The 15,156-nt window shown below is 48.4% G+C and overlaps 1 protein-coding gene across 5 annotated transcripts in view; it reads left to right on the top strand.

The window, feature by feature from the left end:
* NRP2 (neuropilin 2) overlaps nt 1-15,156 on the top strand; it is an 88,613-nt gene that overhangs the window by 5,053 nt on the left and 68,404 nt on the right. For all 5 annotated transcript variants that reach the window (XM_033064385.2, XM_033064382.2, XM_033064383.2 and 2 more), the window contains exon 2: nt 6,677-6,854. In XM_033064385.2, the coding sequence (XP_032920276.1) occupies nt 6,677-6,854 (178 nt within the window). The remainder of the gene's footprint in view (nt 1-6,676; nt 6,855-15,156) is intronic.

Below are 15,156 nucleotides of genomic sequence, written 5' to 3'. Positions count from 1 at the left end.
TGAACACCTTTCATCAAGTCTGAAGCTCTTTAGAGAGGAATCCTAGGGGAATATTTTTTCCATGTGTTCAACTAGAAATGTCTCTTGTCTCCATGGCCCTTGAACAAGTTTGTTATTGACAGCATTAATGGGGGTGGCTCAGCAAATTTTCACCATCATATTGTCTCCTCATGTAACCTATAGGTAGGGTGGCAGGCTGCCATGCAGGAAGGTTCATGCTTCCCCAAATCTGTTTCCCTGCCTGCACTACCGGGGAGTTTTACTCAGAAACTGCCTGACCTGCAGCTTGAGAGTCTTTTAAAGCTGCCACCTATTCCTGGGAGATGGCAGTGTGTTTCCATGAGATTTCAAGCCCTTGGGAATTTAACAGAGGCAGGAATGATTTCTCAAAGTTCAAAATGCACTTATCCCCCTCCCTTGCATGTGTGTACACACGTTCTCATGCTCTCCAGGATGATTACTGGAGCAGCCAGGAGTTACAATTCCAGACCCACAGATTACATTCACAGGCAAGCTGGGAGAATTGTGTGTACACGTATCTATAGAAAGACTAACACTATTGAGTTGGTTACCCTTTTGGAATTGCATTTCCAATATATTTCTGATATAAGATGACAAATAATAAAGTTAGTGAAGGTGGATAAGCAGGATATAAAATCTCATCAAAGATATAAAAGAGGGGTTGGGCAGGATGGACATTTAAAGGTCAAGGTTGTCACTGGCTCAAGTGGTATAAAGCGATGTCAGCCCCTGGAAGGCGGCTATCTAGAAACCCAGGGGCAGAAATCAGCTGAACTCCAGTGATTTCAAAGCAAATTACCTGGATTTGCATGCAGGATTTGGCCCTCTCATTTTCCATGGTGAAGCTTGAGTAGGTCTCTATTTCAAGGCTTCTACTTAATTCTTTTGTGGATTAACATGAGGGAAAAAAGTGCAGGTATTAGAAGTCTACAAATCTCCTTCTCTCTCTTCCTCCCTCCAACATTCCCTTCTTATTTAAAAATAATTTGAAATGATCTCTTTTTGCAAAGGCTCACAGCTAAAATGTTCCATTTGCTGAGCTTTCCGGTGTTCCCCTTTCACTGCTGTCCAGTGCTATAAAATGAATATATTGCATCCCTTCCCAGTTGCCTTAGGAAGCAGTCAAATGGCTGCATTCCTCAACTGATGGATTGGCGCGTTCCTTTCTTGCTTAAGCCCAGACAGTGTTTTATGAGCTTGTCTCATGACAAGCTTGAGACACTTTGAATTGAACAAAGTCCTGGTTTAAATCACAAAAGCAGTCTTTAAGTTCTACTTCACTGTGTCTCTACTTTTAAGCAAAATTTTAGTTAAACTGGTAAAAGTCCTCAATGAAATGTTCAGGGGACTCTCCCTGATTGTGTGAAATCTCAAGATGTGGATGTGGGTAGTGCTCTGGAATGAAATGTGCGTGTGAGAGCCTTGTGTTGTTTGGGTGCATTTGTCCATTAATTTGCTCAGGAAGCCTTTGAAGCTTTATCTTGCAATCCAAAGCAAACACGCTTCTGCTAAAATGATCTATGCTACTGGGGATAAGACATCTAATCTTGTTAGCTTCCTCTGCACTGTGTCTCTCTGCTTGGCCAATGGTTAAACTGTATGATTTAAGTCTGAGAGTTCATATTTGTGTTCCTGCCTCCTGTGGAAGTTGTGCTGTGTGGTTTGGGGTGAGAGCCCCTGCCATGTAGCTGTGCCCAGCCAGGGTCAGAGCTCAGGGAATGAGGCAGGATAAGTGCTAATGGTAATGAATCCTTGGCAGAAGAGATCTGTTTGTTTCTTCCATACCAGGGCTTGACAAAGTGCTTGGACATGCGTAGACCTTGAAAAACTTGGATCATTGAAGAGCTGTGTGACTAACAGAGAAACATGGGTTTCCTGCAAAAGGGCTCGAGCCAAGGTCAGCAGCTTTGAGAGAAGTGGGTCATGTATGCCAGCACCTCTATTTCGCTGTGCCATCAGAGGGTTGGCAGGGCAAGTCTCCTCTGCCCAGTGCTGAATCCTGGGACGTGGAAATCTTCTGCAGTGGTTGAATGAGAGTGAAGCTGGGCTGGAGGGCCTCATGCCAGGAAGAGAAGTGACAAGGCTAGGCAGTGCATCTGCCTGCTGTGGAACGCCCACATCTCTCTCCCTTGTTCCTCTGCTGTCCTCAAAGGCTGCTCTTTTCAAGCAGCACAGACAGATGCTGTTGCTGCTTCTAAGGCATCCAGAACACCCTATTTTTTGTGTGCAGCCCTGAATGACATCCCAAAAGTAAACTGAGCTCAGCAGATCAAAACACGTGGTAGTTTTGTGCTGGACACTACAAGCTCTGAGAGGCTGTAGTATGTATGTTTGTTGTGAAACGGGCCTCTCTGGTGATGATTATTTTTGTTACAGGCAGAGTTGGCTTTAGTTTCTGTGTGGAAGGTCCAACAATAACAGTGAGCCCTGCTCTCCTGGGGTGAGGGAAATCCAGAGGGGTTTACTCGGCAGGAAATTCAAGTAGGAGAATGCCCCGCTCCTGGCCTAAGGTTTCAGCATGTGCCTGATGAGCTACAGAGCTGAAAAACCCCAAGTGTGGATGAAGGTTCCTGGGGCCTGGCTGTTATTTTTGGGTCCTCTGAGCGATGATGGCTTGTGGCTTGGGAGAGGCAGGGGGAGACTTAGCCTGGGTGTCTCCAGCAGGTCAGGGCAGGGAAAGAGGTACCTGCCTCTTGTAAAGGGTGAGGAGCTCAGCTGCTGATACCCATCTCCATAGGAAACTTTGGAGTTGCACACTGTACAATGCAGCATTTGCAGGATTTTGCACCTCATGATCTTCTCCAGGTCATCTTTTCCCATCCCTGTGGCTTGGTTGTCTTCCTCTGGTGTAGCTCCCCTGTTGGGGTGGCCCTGCATGGAGGAGGTTGCAGGGATAATTTATGTCATGGTGAGCCTTGAAGAAAACAGAGGTCTGCAGATTTCCCAACCTGACCATAGTCTACTCCAACACTGCCAGGGAGTATTGACCTCCCTAGCCTCTCTTGAGGAGCCCTGCTGCTCCCCTGTGGCCTTGTTGTTGGCACAGCACTCCACTGGCCCCTCTACCACGTGGACTGGCGGGGCCCCAGCAGTTTGCTTTCAACTCCTGCATTTTGCTTACTGAGCAACGGGATGTCCCACGCACCTGGCAGACTTGGCTTGTACTTTAGAATTTAATTTTAATTTTATTAAGTGAATTCAGGACTGGCAAAAGCTGCCAAAGCCCATTAGCTATGGAACACATCTTGCTTCCAACGCATACAGACTGAGCAGTAGCCATGCCACTAACCTTTTATTTTATTTTTACTTTTGCATGGATGCAATGCATCAGTTTGTAAGAATCCATTTACATAGACACTTGAGCCTCTACTGTATACAAAACAGGCCGTATTTTATACAGAAAGACAGTGGTTGGCATGACTGCTGAATCAAACCCTCTGCCCATCAGTGGGCATGGTGATAGATTTTTTTGTTCTCATTGCAGGTGTTCACCTGTTAGATACCTGTGAGTCAAAAGAGAAAAAGCCCAACAGAACAATTATAGAGATATTAAAGTAATTTTGCCTCTTCAGATAACTCAAAGAAGCCTCGAGTGCCTGGTATGCTATAGAAATAGCCCCATGTGGGCAAGGCAGTGCTGTAGCTCCCTTCCTTTCTGTAGACCTTCTAGGGCAGGAATGAATGAGAGGACAAAATATGTTCCTCTGAGAGACACAGGTAAGCTTTCCTGCAGGTGGGGGACTTTCACTGCTCCAGGAAGATGGTGACATTTTCCTGGTGGTACCTGAACACCTGAGGGATGTGGCTGGCACTGTATTCTCGGGGGGTTCACCTGCTTGTCCTGTTTTGCTGGAGAGACCTCAGCTGCAGAGAGCTGGGCTCCAGCCCCTCTCGCTCAGGCTGTCCTCACTGACACCAGCAGTCTCATTTGTGTACCAAGCTGAAATTAGGATCAAGCCTAGGGTTTTCTTTAGCTCAGTCCCACTGAACTGCGATGCCTTGCAGGGCAAGGGAGAAGTTTCAAGGTCAGGGTAGAAGTGTGTTTCTGCTCCCGAGTTCATTTGTTGGGGAAGAGCTGGAGCAAGCTGGAGGCTGACACCTCTGTTCACCTGTCAGCTCCCCTCCAGCTGGTTGAGTTGCAATGGCTCACGGTGTTCACGGCACCCAGCACGAGTAAGGGGCTAGCAGCTCCTGAGTGGTGGGTGATGTTGGTGGTATCAGCCTAGCGGGTAGCATGTGTGTGAAAGCTGGAGAGACGGCGAGGGGATCACGAGGTGTGGAAGGATTGACTGTATTTTCATTGTTTCGAGACTTTACCCTTTCCAAGAAAAATAATCTGCAGCTTGAATATTTTTCTTTGCTGGAGGGGGTGGACATGTGTGCAAACGAGGTGTGAATTTTTATGAGAAGGTGTGAAAGTGCGTACATGAGTGAAGTGTGAATTACACGTCTATTTGTACATTGATGTCAACAAGTCGGTGAATTTCTTCTTTCCACGTGAATGTCTCCTTCTCTCCCTCCCTCCAAACCCACATAAACACATGTGTGGGCAAATATGCCTTCCTGAGAGAAGATATTTGTGCAAGAATGTAGGTTTGTAAATGTTTGTGTGTTGAGCAATCTCTCCTGTGGAACAAAACCAGATGTTTTTTGGTATTCTCAGCTCTTCATGGCAGTACTGCGTTTTTTCCCCTCGTATTTTTCAGGATACTTACAGGATTATTTTAAGAAAAAGGGAAGGCTGCAGATCTGCCTTTGGGTGTGTGCGAAGAAAGTTATTTTGAAGAATGAATGTGTTAGAGGGCATGAAAAATATGGGGGAAGCTGGTGGTTTTTCACGGCAAAGGAAGCCTCGCTGGCCCATGAAGGGCCCTCCTGTTGCCTTTGATTTTGCACAGGACACGTGCATTTTCTGCAGGCAGCGTGCAGGCAGCAGGTTGTTTATTCAAAGTGCTTTTTTTCCAGGAAGCATTACTGCTGAGGGGTCCTGCCTGACTCCTGCTGCTCGCCTTGGCTCTGCCGAGAGCGCAGTTTGAACGCAGGCTGGGGTGTCCCTACCGAGAGCTGGTGGGCCTGTGACAGCCTGGCAGGGGACACCCCTGGGACCTGGCAAACCCTATGGCAGAGGAACAGAGCCAGACCCACAGCATGGGGCTGAGGCCACACGATCTGCACTGCTTTGCTTCTCCTGGGTGGTCCTGGGGCTTTGCAGTGAGTGCTGCTGTGGAGGGAGAGGAACATCCCTCAGGACCAAGGCAGTGGGGAGCAGTGGGGAACACACCCTTCGCTCCTGGAACTGCTGGGATGTGTGGTTACCTTCCTATGGCAAGGGTGGTGTCTTGCTGTGCCTTGGCTCCCTTGAGGGTGTGGGATGTGCTGCAGCCCCCATCTCAGGGCATCAGAAAACCCACAGGCACCCCCTGCACATCCTCTGGGGCTATGGGGGTAACCTGGCAGTGGGGACGTCCCATGAGGATTCGCATCCCACATTGTACCCCACTGCTTATTGTCAGGGAGGAAGACTTCCACAGTGTGTGACCAGGGTCCCCCGCTATGCCTGCCAGCCTGCCCTTTGGAGGGACTAAGGGGTTTTTGGTGGGTTTTGCCCATTTTGTTGGGTTTTGTGTGTTTTGCTGGGTATGAAGAGGCAATGCTGTCTTCTGGGGACAGCTGTTGCAGCCTGTGGGCCCGGGTGCTGATCCAAGGGGGTGGCAGGGGAGTAGGGGAAGCAGGACACACAGTGGGGGCCCCATGGAGAAAGAACTTCAGGATTTGTAGTGCATTATCAAGTGACCCCATGATGCAGATTTTCCTACCAGCAAGTAATGCAATAATAAATTTGATTTTCAGCATTCATGAGATTAAATGTTTTTTTGATTATGAAATCACCCTCTAGGGCCTGTTCTAACCCAAAGCTGAGAGAGCTTCCTCTGATTACCACGCAGCCATTGCCAGCCATTTGTGGGCTAGTCCCACAAAACCACCACTGCTGATTATCTGTGTCTGCAGCTCCAGTCGATGGGTCAGCTTGCAAGTCTGCCAAGAAGTGTTTGCTGGGGCAGGCAGGTTGGGCGAGGGAGAGCACAGCAAATGGGCAGGGATTTTCATAGGGCTGCAGGAAGGACAGGTGCTGTCCTTAGCTCTGCCCACAGTGTGGGTGGACCTGGGCTCACCAGCATCTCTGATGTGCCTCAGTTTCCTTCCCTGGACACAGCACAGCTTTCTGCCCTCCTGCAGCTGGATTGAATTTATAGTGTCCAAATTCTGGTGTCTCCTGAGGCAGCTGTGGGAGACTGACATACAGCAGCTTGCAAAGGAGGCAGGGATAAAATGAGGCAGCTCCAGATGATCTGATATCAATCTGTCTCTTACTTTATGGCTCTGTAATTGCCTTGGCAAGAGCATTCATTTCTCTTTTCTGGTCTGTGTGAAATGTGGTATGTAAGTGTGGCAGGAGGTGGAGAGGAAAGGAGTATGTTTGCTCTGCAGAATAATTCTCCTTGCCCAGAGATTAATATCAAAATTAGAGTACCAAAGGGATGTCAATGGCCTGGAGAATGGTCTTTGTCAGACCACCCGTATCAGGGAGACCTGCTGTGCACACCTGATGCCCAGAACGTGTCTCACTGCCTTGTTCCCTTCTGTGTCTCTGCAGCTCAGCCATGCGGGGGCCGCCTGAACTCCAAGGATGCCGGGTACATCACCTCACCAGGGTACCCCAATGACTACCCCTCCCACCAGAACTGTGAATGGGTCATCTACGCCCCTGAACCCAACCAGAAGATTATCCTCAACTTCAACCCTCATTTCGAAATTGAAAAACATGACTGCAAGTAAGAGTCTTCCTCTCTAGTACATAGTTACCTCCCCTTCCTGATTTTTGCCTAGTGGTATGGGTCTTGTACTTCCTTCCACTTGAAATCAAGCATCACCCACAGTGCTGTATTTCCTTGCCTTTCCAGAGCAAGGGTTGCCTGTGAGGTTGTAAGATGCTGATTTGGACGCACAGGATGAGCCTACTCTGCAATGAACCTGTGGTTCTTAACTCTGCCTGATACCAGCTGATATCAGACCCAACTGGCTTTCAACCTGAGCTTGACTTTGGTTAAAAGGCCACTTGTTTCTCTGTGTCGAGGTAGCCTCACTGTTCTTTTAAACCATGCAGGGAGAGCAGAGCAATTTCCTGTTGTGTAACTAGGCAAGGGTATGGCAGAGAGCCCTGTGCCTGGAGACAAAAATTCGGGCCATGTGAGGCTGGAGGTGTGGTGGTCTGACCTGTTTGGGCTGGATCTGACTTCCCATAGGGCTTTTTCTGCTATGTTTGACAAACTGGGGCGATTGGAGGGGAGGTTTGTTTGCCTTTTTTTCCCCCTCCCTTTTTTCTTCTAAGAAAGGACCCAGAAACTAGATGTCTGGGAAAAACAATTAACAACTAGTAAAGAATAATTAATGGCATCAAAGGGCACCATAAAAGGCTGAGTTAATAACAGGGTCTCAGCAGACAAATAAACCTGTGGGTTTCATCTGGAATCCGCAACCAACTACAGGGATACCTGAGTGTGAAGGAGTTTGGGGTCTCCTAAAACAGGCCTGACATAGCAGTCCTGCTAGATACACTGGTCCTGTTGATTAAAAGGGGGTTGCATATGGAGAGGGAAATTCTGTTTGTAAAAAAGGACAAAGGAACAGGGGAAGCATTTATGGGGCTGCAGATTCAGTCCTGCAGAGAACAAAGAATTCAGCACGGGTTTGATGATGTACTGAAGGTTATGAAGTGCAGAGCTGAATCCTCAGCTATCATAAATCAGCATAGCTCCTCTAACTCTAATGAAGGTGTGCTGATTGATGTCATTGGGGATCTTGTCACCCCCTACAGATAAAGCCTGGGCTAATAAGGCTTTGAACACCATGAACTCTCGCTGAAGTCACTGTGTGTGCAAGGTGTTTAGTGCTTTGCAGGATCAGGCCTGTGTATGAAGAAGGGAGAAGGTACAGAGAGGCTTAAGTGGGGATAGATGAACACAACAAGGCCTTGCAGTGGATGTGAGAATGATAGTTGCTATCAGATTGTATTGCTGCTTGCATAGGCTGAACTGCATAGGCTCCTCATAGCTAATGCAATTGCCCCAAATTCACAGTAATAAAACCTGTGCAGGCCCCTATTTGCAGAGCATGCCATTTGGAAAGTATGCCTTATGTACAGGCCAGGACACTGGCCAATAGTGTGCAGGGCAGGGATCAAACTGGGCAGAGGGGACTCCAGCTTCTGCTTCTTCAAGGTCTCGGGCAAGCAAAAACAGATTGGTCCGGGAGCTGGATATCCCCATGGGCACCAGGCTTTTCCTCCATGTGTAGGAAGATATCAATTATAGCTCTGAGCATCTTGTGCAACTTTTGCCATGTTTTGCCGCCTGTGAGAGCATTGTATAGTCCCAGTCTGCAGGTGGTGTGTGCAGCAGGACTGCCTGAGCACTGGGGGTGCTGGTGATCCCTTTGCTGCTTTCTGCTTTACTGTAGCAATCTTCTGAGTGGCTGCCGTGGGGTCTCACTATCTCCCTCTCTGTGTGTATGTGCACAAGGGAGCCTTTCTTAAAGGGAAATGTGATTTATCCACTGTGCACTTGAGCTTCTGCTGGCCACAGCTGTGAGCTGAGAGCCAAGCTAACTCAGGGTGCCTGCTCCCTTGAGCCAGCACTGACTTGGAGTGGGTTTGGAGGAGCTTTGTGGACAGTGCTTGATAAGAAGCATAACAGAACAATGAAAACAGTGCATGATAAACATGACCAGAAAGAAATTGATAGGAGTGAGAATTTTTAAAGTGACTGACCAGAAGGAGGCAAATATGGACAGTGTGTAAAGCTTGAGCATTAATACATTGCATTACAGTACATTAATAATAGGTGACCATCTAGTGATAAATCTGAGAGGATTTTTTATGAAGAAGCAAAGACCTCATTGCAGCTGCAGGTGTGAACCTTAACAGGAACAGGAGATCAGCATCAAAGAGAGTCTGAGGGCAGAGCCCTCCTTTTGACATCTCATCATTGATATAGAGCACATTCACATCGAGGTGACAGGCAGATCAGCTCCATTTGGGCACTCACTCCTGGGCAGACCAAGTCTCCTGCTCTGGTGTTGCTACCTGGCAGCTATTGGAGCAACAATGGGGCTAGTCTGTGCTTCCAGCTGCCAGAGGTAAACACCATAACCCCTTCCTCTGTTGCTGCTCCTTTCAACATTTCATTTTACCTTATTAGGCTAAAGTTTCTCCCTCATAAAGCATAACATTTACATTCCTAAAACCCATTCGAAAGCCGACAAAAATGTCTCCAAAAGTCTTTTTAGTTTTACTGTGTTCCTTCTAGCCTTCCTTGTATCTGCTTTAGATTTCCCTTTGGGACAGGAGGTGTTCCCTCCTGTGTTTTGTACAGTGCCTGACACCCTGGGGACCTCTGAGGAGAGGTCAGTGATTTCCCCTTGGCCAGCAGCTGGCCAGAAGGGGCTATGAACCTGGTGCAGCCTAGATGCCAGAGCAAGAGCTGGCTGCAGAGAACAGCTTTGGCAGCCTGGAGGGGGGAAGCATCAGCCTGGGATGGGTGCCCTAGGTGGCAGCCAGAGGTGGCTGCTCAGTGCTGCCTGTTGCTATTGTTTTCTGGAGGCACATCTGGGCTTTTATTTTTCAGCTGTGTCCAGCTGCATTAAGAAGTAACTGCACTCTATCACCACCATCATGAAAGGAGCAATTTGGTGTAATTGAAGCCCCAGAACATCTCTCTGAGTGCTGTATCTGTGCTCCAAGGAAGTGTGCTGCTTTGGGAGTATGCTAGGTTAAGAAAATTGGCCACCTCCTGCTGTTGTGGCTGTTGTGCACCAGCAGGGATCCCTGTGGCAGTGGGGGTGGGCATGCTGTGACAGGGAGTACAGGCCTGGGCCATTGTTCATGCTGTCCTGCAGCTGTGGGGCCACAGAAGTAATAACAGAGCCAAAAGGGAAGTTTGGTGGTCTGATAAAAGATCTGCCAAACTATTCAGAAATCATCATCTTCGTGCCTGGCTGTTTGCTCCCCTCTGTGCTGAGAGTGCAGCTGTAGATCAGGTACTGCACCCCACATCACTGGTATCTGTTCAATGAACAGGGAAGTGGCAACCAGTGGAAAAGAGCAGGCTGCTGCTGGGGTGCAATGTTTCCACTTCTGTGTGGTGTGGGGGTTGCTGGGCAGTCTTGTGCATGCTGGGGTTTATTTGGGATCCCAGGAGTCACCTGAGCCATTTGCAATAGGTGGGCAACAGGGACAGCTGTCCCCCAGCTTTTCCAGTCACGTAGCTGAGCTGTCCACTCCTTAATTGCCATTTTGTTGTTCTGTCTGCTCTGCTTGCTTGGAAAATCCAAGTCCAAAACCTCAGCTATGCGTGAGTCACTGAATTTATGACCAACCACCTCTTCTGTTTGTGCCACCCTCCCGCTGCTGGTCTTTTCTTTGGACCACTAAAAGCTCCTTCCTGCGTTTGGCTACTGACACCCCCAGCCACACTCAGCTGGCCCTGCCAGAGCATTGGTGGGTGGTGCACACACAGCAGAGGCACACTCCCTCCAGGCTGCAGTGGACATGCTCATGCTTCCTCTGCCAGCAGAAGACCTTCCAGCTGAGTCATAACATCTGCTACAGAGCGACAGTGTTTTACAGAAGCCCGACTGGTAGCCAGACCATGCCCAGTGGATTTTTCTGCAGCCGTTTCCAACACGTTCTGTAACTGGCTTGCAGTCGGTGGGATCCCTGCCTGGAAGGAGTTAGGGGATCGCTGCCGTGGCTCGCAGCCCCCTCTGGTGGCACATGCCAAATGTTGGCGAAGGTTTCTGGAGACAGGGCCCGGGGTTTCCCAGAACAGGCTGGAGATGGCAAACTGGTAATGGAGCAGCAGTCAGGCTCTTCCTCCTGACTTGGGTCCCACTGTCAAGCCCATAAGGTTTCAAGAGACAGGAACTGGGGCCGCTATCATGAGGCAATTTATGCAGTGGTCATTGTGACCTCCTAAGTGCCCTCATGGTGCCAAGAGAGCTGAATCAAGCACAGCATCCTGATGTGTGTTGGATACAGGGCAGGCATGGCAGGAGGAGACACATCTGCTCCCAGCTTTATGGGCAGAGTGAACCAGGATCTGGCAGGGAGACAACACGCTCCTAGTGCCCATCCCACAGAGCGCGGCTGGCCAGAGGACACTGGCAGCAACATGCTGGTGTTCCCATGCCACAGCACAAAGACTGAGACATGCAACTTGGACAGCCAGTGAAGGCCTCTTCTTATGGCAGCATGGCATCTCCTGGGTGTCCAAAAAGCTGGGCACTGGAACAAAAGAGCTCTGCATTCTTCCTAGAGAGCCACAGACTCAAATTCCTTTGAGCTGAGGTGGCAGGGGGAGCTGTTTCCGGACTCAGTACCCACAGCCAGGCAGGCAGCTGGGGACTCAGCATTCAGCCTGCCTCTCTTGCCATCTCCTTCAAACAAGAGCATAATATTGTGAGAAGCCATCCTTCCATCAGTGAAGGTTAAGAGTAGACAAGGCAGCAATCATGGACAGCTAATTCGTAAATGCTTTGAAAAGTGTGCATAATTAGCTTATTAGTAAACATTTTAGAAACAATGCAGTTCATCTTGTGATTGGCAAAATGCTTAGAAAAGAGAAATACATTTTGAGCACCAGAGAATGCCAGGAGTTGGAGGGCTTCTTCACTAGGATGTGAGGGGAAGTGACTGCATCTCCTGAAGCACTGGGGGAGTTGAGGTTTAATTTTGCAGTGAGGGGAAGTCAAAGATGAGATGTTAAGGAAGGTATTTGCTTGCTCATATATTTGTGGCATGGGTAGCCAGAAGCAACGTTTCTAACGTACAGGAAATAATTCAGTCTGGGTAACATGACACTGCAGCTCAATTTGTCTTCAAATGAGCTTCTACTGGTTTTTAACTCCACCCAGCATCCGCTATATGGTTCATAATTCCCATTAAGCTCGGGTCATTTTCCAAAATGGGACATCAGTGGATGGGTTAGCTGTGACAGTGAGACCAGCCATATGAGATAACAGCTCAAGGTTGTTCACATCTCTCTTCTCTGCTTCCCACCTCTGCTTGCTCTGTGGCTGTGTTTCTCTATGCCCCAGAGCCTTTCCCTGGAGGGCCCAGCCCAGGCTCTGCAGGAGGTGGTGGCCCCAAATACGCTCTCATGGGGTCTCCTGTGACCCGCTAGCTCACTAACATCCGGTGCATAGGAGTCAGATCTCATTTTGCACCTTGTTTCCTGTTGGCATGATGACAAATTGAGGGCCAGCTGGTGACACTGGGAACAATAGGATTAGAGACAGAGACGTCTCCCCCTCCTTCCTGCTGTTGAGGAGGAACTGGTAATGGTGGTGGTGTACTCGCTTCTTAGTCAGCCTCTCTGTCCAGCAAGGGAAGGAACAGGATCCCACAGCATCTGGAGAGGGAGCAAGCACAGGGCTGGCTGTGGTGACTCCTGATTAAGTGGGTTCAGAATTCAGCTAAGAGTGTCAGATTCATGTGCCTTTTTTGAGCAAGCACTGTAAGCTACACTCCAGCTCTAAATCCTCTCCATCTTTGTAGACCCCGCTCAGCGCAGATGCTGTAGGACAGGAGTAGAGCAATCCCACTGGAATGCCTGATAACCACAGTGTTGAGGTGCTCCTGCTTTCAGCAGAGCCTGAGACCCTTGACTATCTTTGCAACAATGCTCCAGTCCACCATGTGAACCAGGTGAGCCTTCACAGAGGCTCATCCCAAGCAGATTTCAGAAGCCTAAATAAGTTCTGTGGGACTTTAAGTCTTGGTCATTTTTTGTGTTGTACAGTGGGCTTAGCAATGCTGTTCTGCATCATGGGTTTGTTGTCTGGATGCAGGAGTTAGAATGTTTGGTGAATGTAAGGGGAATGCTAGAATGATATATTAAAAATTATCAATTTTTTTGTGAAGGGCTAGATGCAAAGCCTAGTAAAAGAAAAGTGAGATTTTACCTTGATTTACATAGGAACTAGTTAAGCCTTTTAATGAGCAACTGTTTGATTTAGCTATTTTCAGCCTTTTTAATGGATATAATCCCTATTGTCAGACTCCCCAGCAAATATCAGTTCTGGGAGTTGTGAGATTTGGGTTCTTCCCTGCTATGGATTTCCTGTTCCTGCCTTGGTGAATCACTTAAAATTCCCGTGTTATACAGAAAAGAAGATCTTCAGGCATAAACCCCAGTTTAGATAGCAATAGTGCAAAGCACACTCCCCTCCAAAGGCTGCTGAGAGGCAGCACCACACAGGAGTAGGTCAGAGTGCAGCAGAAGACAACCAGTTCATTCTCAGCCTTTTCTGGCTGGGTGTGAATTCTGCAATTAAATATGAATGCAAAATAAAAAGAACAGACTGCAAAGAGCAGACTGAAAAACAGAAGAAATTTGTGGTTGCTTTTGGCCAGAACTCAGCATAGAACATATTTGAAGGAATTGGGGGAGGTTAGGTTTTAGTCTGAGGCAAGTTCTCAGTTTCCTTTAAATCAAGCGGCTGCACACCACCATTGAATGGCAATGTAATAATATGTTGCAAACCACAGTCTGGTGATCCTGGAATTCCTTATAAGTTAATAGCAGTCATGGTCCACTAATCACAGCCAGGATGTTTTAAGCAACTGTCTGATATATCAGTTCAAACACACCATAGAAAGCCTTCCTTACGCTGGCTTAGTGAGCAGCTCGGTAGATGATTAGAAAGAGTGAATAACCTAGGGTTTTTCTGTTGGTTTCTCACCCCACCCCACTGCTAATCCCAAGGAATTCTTGAGATCTGCATACACCCTTAGTGAGCAATCACAGTACAGTAGTATGGTGTGGTTTTAAAGTAACACTGGGTCAGACAGGGAGATATTGTTTAATGAATTCCTAGAAGCAGAGCCTGAAGCAGTGGGGTCTGACAGCAGAAATCCTCTGCCAAAGACTTCGTTCTGTTACAAATGGCACAGAAACTAGTAGGGTAGCTGCCTCCACCTTCTTGCAGCAGTACAGAAGACTGTGTGAGGAATCTTTTGAGGTGGAGTTCTGCTTTCCAGAGACAGGCAATACTCATCCACTGGTGGTGGGGGAGCCCCTGCTCTCAGCCCCGTGCCTGCTGAGGCCATGCTGCGTGCAGGGTGTTTGCAAGGGAAGTTCTCCACGTGTTAGAAGCCTCCAGGGAAACCTCAGAGCTGGGGCTGTTGATGGATGTCCAACAAGGAGAAGTGTTCCCCCCCCTCCACCAGCAGCACGAGAGTTTGAGGCATGTGCTCAGCTTCCTTCCTCTTCTGTGAGTCTTGGTAGGAGGTTTCATTTACATTGTTATTTTGCAGTGAAAAGGAAGGTGTAATGACTGTCGCTTTGGTAATACCGACGTTTGGCTGTTAGTCATGGGTGGAAGCAAGGTCTGGGATCTCCATCAGCAGAGGGGACTGACTCACCATTGATCTATGTTCACTGCACCTTGTTGAAGTTTTTTGACCCATTTGATTTCTTAGGTTTTCTTTTGTGAAAACCCTCTGATTTTTCTGCCATTCAGGAGCAAAACATCTCTCTGTCTTTAAATATGGCAGATGGGGATTTCTTCAAATGTCCAACAACTCAATTGATGGAGACCTCAGGAGACCTCTCCCCTTCCCTGTCCCCCTTCTCAGCCTGTCTTTTCATCTGCAATCTGGAGATGTAAGGGCTATAGTAATAGAGTGTCAGAGGAAGTAATTGATTCATCACACGCCGAGAGAGGAGTCTGTTGCCTTCAGTGTCAATGGAGCTGAACCACAGCCTGGAAGGGTGAGGGAGGCTTGTAAACACTCCATGGCTGAGCTGGCAGGACAAAGCAGACACACTGCCACGGCTGAACAGGAGGGTGACACAAAGGGTTGCTTGAAAGAAAATCTTTTGGAACAAAGCAGTGGCAGGGTCCTCGTTTGTGAGAGAAACAGGGACAGTCCCATCCCCCTGCTCCCACAGTACATTAAGGAGAAAAGGTACCTACCAGCCTCATGCAGCATCCCATTCCCTTGTCTCTGTCTCCCTCTTCTATCTCGATGTGGCTGCCTCTCTGACCTGCTATCCTGGGCTGGGCTGAGCTCAC

The sequence above is a fragment of the Catharus ustulatus genome, chromosome 7 (assembly GCF_009819885.2).
Source record: "Catharus ustulatus isolate bCatUst1 chromosome 7, bCatUst1.pri.v2, whole genome shotgun sequence".
Lineage (NCBI taxonomy): Eukaryota > Metazoa > Chordata > Aves > Passeriformes > Turdidae > Catharus > Catharus ustulatus.
This window is presented reverse-complemented; position numbering and strand designations above follow the sequence as displayed.